General features: G+C 57.6%; 1 protein-coding gene across 3 annotated transcripts in view; it reads left to right on the top strand.

Moving 5' to 3' along the window:
* The window catches only part of OSGIN1 (oxidative stress induced growth inhibitor 1), a 19,844-nt gene extending 11,505 nt beyond the window's left edge, over window positions 1–8,339 (top strand). For all 3 annotated transcript variants that reach the window (XM_012730426.1, XM_004690341.2, XM_012730425.1), the window contains 5 exons: window positions 674–778; window positions 1,917–2,053; window positions 2,741–2,932; window positions 3,121–3,212; window positions 7,041–8,339. In XM_012730426.1, the coding sequence (XP_012585880.1) occupies window positions 712–778; window positions 1,917–2,053; window positions 2,741–2,932; window positions 3,121–3,212; window positions 7,041–7,989 (1,437 nt within the window). In that variant the 5' untranslated portion in view covers window positions 674–711 and the 3' untranslated portion in view covers window positions 7,990–8,339. The remainder of the gene's footprint in view (window positions 1–673; window positions 779–1,916; window positions 2,054–2,740; window positions 2,933–3,120; window positions 3,213–7,040) is intronic.
* Window positions 8,340–8,961: the final 622 nt, after the last annotated feature.

Raw genomic sequence — 8,961 nt, 5'->3', positions numbered from 1 at the left:
GGCTGCCTGGTGGCAGGAGAGGGACATTCTCGCTGGGCTGGAGGTTTCCAGGGACTGGGGCTGGCCCCTCCTGGTGCCTGGTGCCTTGCCGGTGGCAGCCCAGTCCACCGAGTGGTCAGGGCGTGTAGCCAGCAGGGGGCGCCAGCGTGCAGGCGCGAGCAGTCAGTTGCTCAGGTGCATGTTGGGCAGGACCTCCTGGCCTTTTCCAGGCCGGCGGGCAGGTTCTTCGCACATCTCACATCGCATCCCCCCACCCCCCGCCCCCCAATAACCCTACGGGGAAGGGAGCATTATTACCAGTTTGCAGATGAGGAAACTGAGACACAGAAAGGTCCAGGCGTGGGCCGGTGGTCAGCAGCTGGGAAGTACCCCCCCAGGGCCAGTGGGAACCAGAGGTCTGGATCATGGCCTGCCCTCAGGCTGGCCTCCTGGAAGATACACAGTGAGCTCAAGGTGTTGTTACTGCCCATCGCCATGATGGGGAGAGTGCAGAGACCCAGGCACCCAGAGCAGGGTGGGGTTCCTGCAGAGCTGGACAACGAGACAACCTGTTGAAAGGAACAGGTGTGAGCACAGGAGAAGGGGCTGGGGTGGCGTCCGAGAGCCTCAGTGAACTTGGCCGTCCACTGGCGCCACGTGTCCCCAACCACTCGCCCTCCTCCCTCTGCCCCAGGCCAGCTGCCAGCCCCCAACAGTGCCCCAGCCTCAGCCATGAGCCCCTGGAGGAAGAACCACCTCGGCACCAGCAGCTCTGAGCCCCTCAAGGTCATCATCATCGGTGAGTGCCCCCTGGGCGGGGCAGGGGGTGAGGATGGGGCATGTGGGCAGCTCCGGCCCCTGTGTCGAAGGCCGAGGGTCAGAGCCAGGAGCCAGGCCGGCCTTTCTTTACAATTGTCTTTAAAATGGGCCCTTGAGCCTTCACTGTGTGTCTGGCGTGTAGCTTCGTGATGTGTAAAATCTTCCGCGAAACCCTGCCAGGTGCCTACCCGTCGAGAGCAGATGTGCCCAGGTTGCCCCAAGGGCAGGGCGTGGGGCCCCGTTCTAGGCCTGCAGCAGCCCGCACTTACCGGGCCTGGCGCCTCGCTCTGTGCCCATGAAAGGGGCCGTGGCCAAAAGACGTGGGCTCCTGCCCCACACTTGTGAGCCTGGGGCAGTGCCCTCCCAGCGTGGGCATCCAGTGACCCACAGGGGCCCACTGCTGAGCGCCAGGATTTCGTGGTGCGGGTCCCGCAGGCGTTTGACTTGCGAGTAACAATCTGAGCAGCACGGGGGTAAGTGAGACGAGTAGAGAAAAGCAGCCCAGATGGGGTGACCACGCGCCTCAGGCCCAGGAGGCCGCAGGGCAGCCACACCGCTAGCGCCGATGGGGCCAGGCAGCCGCGGGCGCTGCGTAAGCCCCTCCTGAGCGCCACGGCCCTGGGCGCAGGCAGAAGTCGCAGTCTGCGCGGACCTGGCGTGTCTGGCCAGTGGGAGGACAGGACCAGATCCCGGAGATCTCAGTGCTGCTGTGTGACCGTGGTCGGGTTACTTCACCTCTCTGGGCCCTTCACCTTCTAAGGTACAAAGGAGGAAAAGAGAGTGGCAGACCCCTAACTAATTACTAGCACTGCGCAGTGGGCTGACGCAGGCGACAGGCCGTCCGTCGGTGGGCCGCAGCAGCACCACAGTTCAATTCGTTGTTATTCTGATATTATTAAGACCGCTGGAGCCAAAGCCTTGGCACCTGGGGAGCCCTGCACGAGGCAGGTGCTGGCCGCCGTCCCCTCCGCTTTTGTGTCGTGGCGCAGCACAGCCGCGGGCGTGTGGTGGGCCCTTGGGCTGACCTCGCTCAGCTCCCGCCCGGCACAGGGCACAGCCGCAGGGGCAGTGGGCTCTGGCACTCGGCTGCTCTCTCTGACGCCCCCTTCTCTCCCCAGGCAATGGGCCCTCGGGCATCTGCTTGTCCTACCTGCTCTCGGGCTACACCCCTTATGTGAGACCCGGAGCCGTCCACCCGCACCCCTTGCTGCAGAGAAAGCTGGCCGAGGCGCCGGGCATCTCCATCCTGGACCAGGTGCGCCAGCTCTCACGGCCAGGGCTCCTGGGGGCACCCCCCAACCCCAGGGACGCTCTCCCAGCCTCCCAGGACAAAAGTGCAGCCCCGTGCTTGTTCATAGCATGCAGGAGGCCGAGTTCCAGGCACAGAGCTGGCAAGAGAGAAAACCGGCTAAGGCCCTATCCACGGGCCCCACCGGCCACCCTCACCCAAGGCTTCTGAATCTGGGGGGCATTTTGCTCTCCAGGGGAACGTGGGCAGGCTGGAGACAATTTTGGTTGTCACAACAGGTGTTCTGGGACCACTGGCTTAGAGGGTGAGGCCAGGGCACCCAGTCAGCCTGCAGGGCCCAGGACCTGGCTGAGGGATTTCAGTCCCAGTCCCCACAACCCAGAGGCTAACCAGGCCTCCAAGCCAGGAGGACATCCACGCCCACCACTAAGCCCACCCCAACCGGCAGATAGCATTTGGCTTCAAAATGCCTTTTCTAGGCCTTAGCTCCTCAGTCGAGCGTGCATAGAACGGTTCCTACCAGCAAGTTGGGGGACACTGGTTTGGCAGAATCTGGCAGGTAAATGGTGCGTAGGCCTCCAACTGGCCCACAGCACCGTGTGCAGAAAGACAGGTATCCTGAGCTCAGGGACACCCAGGGTACGGGACCACGGACCCCAAGCCCGCTGCCCTCCTGACCTGTGCCCCTTTCAGGACCTGGATTACCTGTCAGAGGGCCTGGAAGGCCGGTGCCAAAGCCCCGTGGCCCTGCTCTTCGATGCCCTCCTGCGGCCAGACACAGATTTGGGGGGCACCATGGAGTCCGTGCTCACCTGGAAGCGCCAGGAGGAGCGAGCCATCCCCCACATGGTCCTGGGCCGGAACCTGCCTGGGGGAGCCTGGCATGTGAGTGGGGGCCCCCGAGGCGGTGGAATGGGCCAGACCTGCCCAGATTCCCTCTCCTATTCCTCCCAATGTGGGGTCAGGACTCCTCCGTGCCCCTTCCCCTGTGCCCACCCCCCTTGCCCTGCCAGCCACAGCCGGCGCGGTTGGGGACAGCGGGGCCTAGAACACACGGCTCATTTCCCATGCAGAATATTGAAGGCTCCATGGTGACCCTGAGCCAAGGCCAGTGGATGGGGCTCCCAGACCTGCAGGTCAAGGACTGGATGTGCAAGAAGCGAAGGTAACACTGCCCCACCTGCCCAGGGAGGGTAGGGGCCACCCAGCCTACCCCCAGGTCGAGCCCAAGAGGGAGCTGTGAAGAAGAGCCTGGAGAGCCTCTCCTTGGCCTCCTCTTTCCCTGGGGGTGGGGCAAGGCTTGGGGCAGGAAGGCCTTGCCCAGGAGCAGGGGCAGGAACCGCAGAGCTGGGCTGGCCAGGACTCCCTGTCCAGCCTCTTGGGGATACCCACTACCTCTGGCTCAGGCTCCCCAGTATTCTGGCCCTGCTGAGTCTGAGCTGGGCCTCTTCCTCTTTTTCAAGCGTATGCACTAGAAACACATTTACATGATAGAAACCAGAAAACTGACAAAAGACAGCTCACCACACCCCACCCCTGTGCCCCCCTCTGGATGCGACTCTGTCCTGTTTCCTGTTGCACCAGCTCTACACCCCACACCGCACCCCTGGCCCCTGGGGAGAGGAGAGTCACTGAATCTGTGAGGCGCTGCCCTCCACCCAGCAGTGAGCCTGTCTCCCCCTCCGGGCTCACTGTCTCTGACACAGAAACTTCTTGTCCTGCTAATTTGGTGGGTGGACATCCAGACACTTTCACTTCATGCGCAGACCTCTTTCCCTCTGCTTTTCGATTTAACACTCAGTCCCCTGTGTGCATGCCTTCTTTCCTCCTTTCTCAATTTGTGACCATGCAATTTCTGGACTTTACATATATGTGTGTGTGTGTATTTTCTTTTTTTGCATTGTTCTTTTTTCTACAGTGTTTGCTTTTTCTTTTCAGGTGTAGTCCCTGCAAAATTCCCATCACCAGTTCACTGTGCACCATCACCATAGGGTGTAAGAATACATTCCCTCCACTGTTTTGACCCCTCCCCCTACCCTCCCCTGCAGAGTATCTCTGGTTAATAGTTACCTATTAATATTTTTAATTTATTATAATTTTTCCCTGATACCTTACTTGGTTTCCCTATATTCCTTCTATGAATGATATTATCCAATATTTTTCTTTTCCCTTCTGGCTTATTTCATTGAGCATAATAATCCTATCCAGACCCATCTATGTTGATGCAAGTGGCATGAGTTTAGTATCCCATTTTATATGTACCACATCTTCTTGATCCGTCATCTGTTTCTGGCATTGGGTTGTTCCATTGCTTACCCACTGTAAATACTGCTGCATGAACACAGGGGCAGGTGTCCTTTTGAATTACTGTTTTTGTGTCCTTTGGGTAAATTCCTAGGAGTAGAATTGCTGGATCATATGGAAGCTCCATTTTTAGTAATCTGAGGAGTCTCCAAACAGCTTTCCATAGTGGTTGTACCAGTCTGCATCCCCACCAGCAGTGCAGGAGAGTTCCTTTCTCTCCACATCCTTGCCAACATTTGTTGTTGCCAGTTGTTGTAATATGTGCCATCCTCAGTGGTGTGAGGTGGTATCTCATTGTGGTTTTCATTTTCACTCCAAGTGATTACTAGTGATGTTGAACATTTTTTCCATATACCTACTGGCCATTCACATTTCCTCTTTGGAAAAGTATCTTTTTAGCTCTTCTGCCCATTTTTTGACTGGATTGTTTAGGGTTTTTTTGTTGTTGAGTTGTGTGAGCTCTTTGTGATCAGTCCCGTATCAGTTGTACTGTGTGCCAAAATTTTTCCCGGTCAGTATGGTATCTCTTTGCTTTTATTAATATCTCCTTTGCTCTACAGAAGCTTTTTAATTTGATGTAGCCCCAGCTGTTCATCTTTCCCTTCATTTCTTTTGCTTTGGGTGATGTGTCTTTAAAGATGGTACTGAGGAAAAAAAAAATGCTGGCACTGAGATGTATGTCAGTAGTATCATATAAGCATGTAGTGCCTATATTTTCTTCTATATATTTTTGGTTTCATGTCTTTTTTCAAAGATTATTTGTTTATGCATACAGGAACTGGGGTACAGAGGTGTGGGGGTGAGAGGATTCACCAGAGACAGAGCAGAACAGGCAGATTGACTGAAATATGCTGCTGAGGGGGGCAGAGGGCAACATAGAAGGCCTGCTGTGCCCTGTAGGTCAGCTCCCTAGGGGATCGAACTCAGACTGCAGTGGCTTCTGGTAGCCCCACAGTGCTGCACTTCAACCAGTTGCGCCACCAGGAAGGGCCCTGGTTTCATGGTCTTATGTCCAAGTCTTTTATCCATTTGAGTTGGTTTTTGTGCATGGTATAAGGTAGTAGTCTAGCTTCATTTTTTTGCATGTAGCTACACTTTTTTTTTTTTTTTTTGAGGTAACTTGAATTACAGCTGTGCTGGTTCCAGGGGTACATTTTGTCACCCATCAGCAAATGTCCAATCACCACCTAGGACCGATAGGTAGCTCCCTTCTCCTCACTCCTCCACCCCAGGCCCCTCTGGAAACACCATCAGAATCTGAGTTTGTTCTTTTTCTTCTTCTTCTTCACATTCCACAAATGAGTGAGACCACTTGTTTTTGTCCTTCTGATTTATTTCACTTAGCATCTCCCCCTGCGGGCTCTCTGTATTGTTGCACATGGCAGCCATCCTTTGACATGGCCATATAATATTCCCCTGAAAGCCAATGTTGCCCTTGAATATGACCTTGCATATGCACACCAAAGGTGCTCCCCTGCCTTGGAAGGTCCACTGCCCACCTGGGAATTTCGCTGTCCCCAGTGTGCCACTCTGATAAGTAAGTGGATTCCCGGAACCTTTCCAGGACAGTCATTGAGAAGCTTGTAATAGAACAGAAGGAACAATGAGAAACCCATAGAAATAAACCCCCACAGTGTCCATTTCAGTGGGAGACAAAGGAGTTGGGTTGGCTGAGTGGCTGTGGTGATACGGGCTGAGCTCATGCCCACTGCTCACGTGGTCGCATAGATTCCTCTAAGTGAGCTCATCTTTAACAAGTGCCCAGAGTTGGAGGTAACTCAGCCAGGTCACACAGGTGCCAGAGGGAAGCACTGAGATCAAGCCAAACCTGTACTTTGTCCACTGGCAACACTGGCCCTGTCGTCATCACCCCAGAAAGGGTGACAGTAACAGTTGGTGGTGATATGGTGATAGCGGTGATGACACGGTGATGGTGGTGATGGTGGTGATGGCAGTGATGGACACCATAATAAGGGTTATTAGTGATAACCAATCAACTTGTTTACTGAACGCAACCTCCATATAGGGACAGGCACAATGCATGTGTGCACAAGATGATGAAATGTCCTAAAGTGGACACCCCTGCTTTCTAGCCACCAGAACTAAGAAGTAGACCCCCCACCCCCAGAAGTCCCCTGGAACTGTTTCAGACACTACCACCACCCCCTTCTCCCCAGGGGGAGCCTCGCTCTCGCTTTGCATCTGCAGATCAGTTTTGCCTGTTCTGAGGCTTTATGACAATGGAATCCTTCCGTACCTACCTGCAACATTATTTAATCCCCTGAGGTCACAATAGCAGTGGCAACTCTGGTATGTCACATACTACCTTGTAGGTCAGGTTCTTTTCTAAGTTCTTCATTCCTATCAACTCACCCAGTCCTCTCAACAGCTGTGTAAATAGGCACCATTACCATCGGTGCCCTCCTCCTGCAAGTGGGGAAACAGAGGCAGAGTCTTGGGCACATGGCTCACGAGAAGCAAAGCCGGGATCTGAACCCGGGCGGCCTGGAAAGCCCACCCATCCGGCGCTCTGTCTGCCTCTGTTTTGTAGAAGAGACTGAGGCTTAACTTAGCCTCTGGCCAAGTCCTATGGCTGGTGGGTGGCACAGTCACTGCCCGGCTCCCCCCTCCCCAACGCTCCCATGTCCCATCCTGGCTCTGCCATTCACCCTCCGCATCCTTCCCTCAGAGGACTCCGAAACAGCCGGGCCACCGCCGGCGACATCGCTCACTACTACCGGGACTACGTGACCAAGAAGGGTCTGGGCTGCAACTTCCTGTCGGGCGCCGTGGTGACAGCGGTGGAGTGGAGGACGCCCGAGCCCGGCGGCTCTGGGACCCGGGACCAGGGCCCCCTCTTCCAGGTGCGCGGTTTCCTGACCACTGAGGGCCAGATCCAGGAGCCCTTCTCCCTGTATGCCCACAACGTGGTCCTGGCCACGGGCACGTCGGACAGCCCGGCCCGCCTGGGCATCCCCGGGGAGGCCCTGCCCTTCGTCCACCATGAGCTGTCGGCCCTGGAGGAGGCCAGGCGGGCGGGCAGCGTGACCCCCACTTCAGCCCCTGTGCTCATCGTGGGCGCAGGCCTGTCGGCGGCCGACGCGGTCCTCTACGCCCGCCACTACAACATCCCCGTCATCCACGCCTTCCGCCGGCCCGTGGACGACCCCGGCCTGGTGTTCAACCAGCTGCCCAAGGTGCTGTACCCGGAGTACCACAAGGTGCACCAGATGATGCGCGAGCAGTCCATCCTGTCGCCCAGCCCCTACGCGGGCTACCGCAGCCTCCCGGAGCACAGGCTGCTGGCCTGCCGGGAGGACGGCCAGGCCGTGCTCCGCAGCCCCCGGGGCCTCCAGAAGGGCTTCGGTGTCTCTCTGGTGCTGATCCTCATCGGCTCCCACCCCGACCTCTCCTTCCTCCCTGGGGCCGGCGCCAACCTGGCCCTGGACCCTGACCAGCCACTGAGTGCCAAGAGGAACCCTGTTGACGTGCACCCCTTCACCTACCAGAGCGCCCAGCAGGAGGGCCTGTACGCCATGGGGCCGCTGGCCGGGGACAACTTCGTGCGGTTCGTGCAGGGCGGCGCCCTGGCCGTGGCCAGCTCCCTGCAACGGAAGGAGGCCCAGAGGCCACCCTAGCCCCAGCATCCTCGCACCCAGACCCTAAAGAAGAGGGGAGATCACTGCCCCCCTGCTGCGCACCCCCACCAAGGAAGGAAGCTTCTGCAGGAGACAGTGGGGTCAAGCCCCTACCACCGGCCTCTGAAGAGGCAGGGGAGCCCCGGCCGACAGCTCACGAAGAGCCCAGAGCGGGGACAGCAGCTGTGGGCCCAGGTGGGCCTAGAACTACAGTTGAGGGGCAAGCTGCCAGTTGGGCCAGGGTCACCAGGGCCAGCTGAGTGCCCAGCCAGGAGGACTGCACGCTCCATCCTCCCAGGATAGGTCCTGAATAAACCAGCGCCTGCCTCCACTCACATGCCTGAGGATTCTGTGCTTGTGGAGGGGGCCTAGGGCCAGGCCCCTGCCCGGGGAGCCTGCGGGAAGCACAGGGCCAAGTATGTCTACCATCTGGGGTACCTGGGACATAAGGGACGGTGCCCCCAGGGGGTCAGCTGAAGTGAGCAGATGACAGATGAGCTGTGAAGGTAGATGTGTGCCAGGAATGGGGTGCTGAGGAGGCTTTCCCTGTCCCTGCTCCCCACCCCTCCTGCCTAGACCTGGCTCCTCGCCCACACTCCTCCCCACTGCTCTCTCCTCCTGTTCACCATGACACCTGCCACAGGACATCTGCACAGGCTGGTCTCTGGCCCAGGCACTTTCCCCTCCTCTCCCTCCCAGCCAGCATGCACATCACTCCCCGGAAGCCTGTGGGAACTCCGTGGGTCATGGGTCAGCCCCTCTGGTGGCCCAAGGTACCACCTCTCCATGGGAGCTCAGTTTTCACTGTTCCTTTATTCAAGCCATTCTAGGGTCCAGCCCTGTCCACTTGGACGTAGGCTTCAGGAGGCCCAGGGCCCAGCTCACTTGCCCATTATTGAGACTCAGCCCCTGGCTCCGCCGGCGCTCAGCAAGTGCGCCTGACCTAAGGTTTCTGGACTGCTGGTGAATGGC

The sequence above is a fragment of the Condylura cristata genome, unplaced genomic scaffold, assembly GCF_000260355.1.
Source record: "Condylura cristata isolate star-nosed mole 26May11 unplaced genomic scaffold, ConCri1.0 scaffold00028, whole genome shotgun sequence".
Classification (NCBI taxonomy): domain Eukaryota; kingdom Metazoa; phylum Chordata; class Mammalia; order Eulipotyphla; family Talpidae; genus Condylura; species Condylura cristata.
Note: the sequence above shows the minus strand (reverse complement) of the source record. Positions and strands in the feature narration are given on the sequence as shown.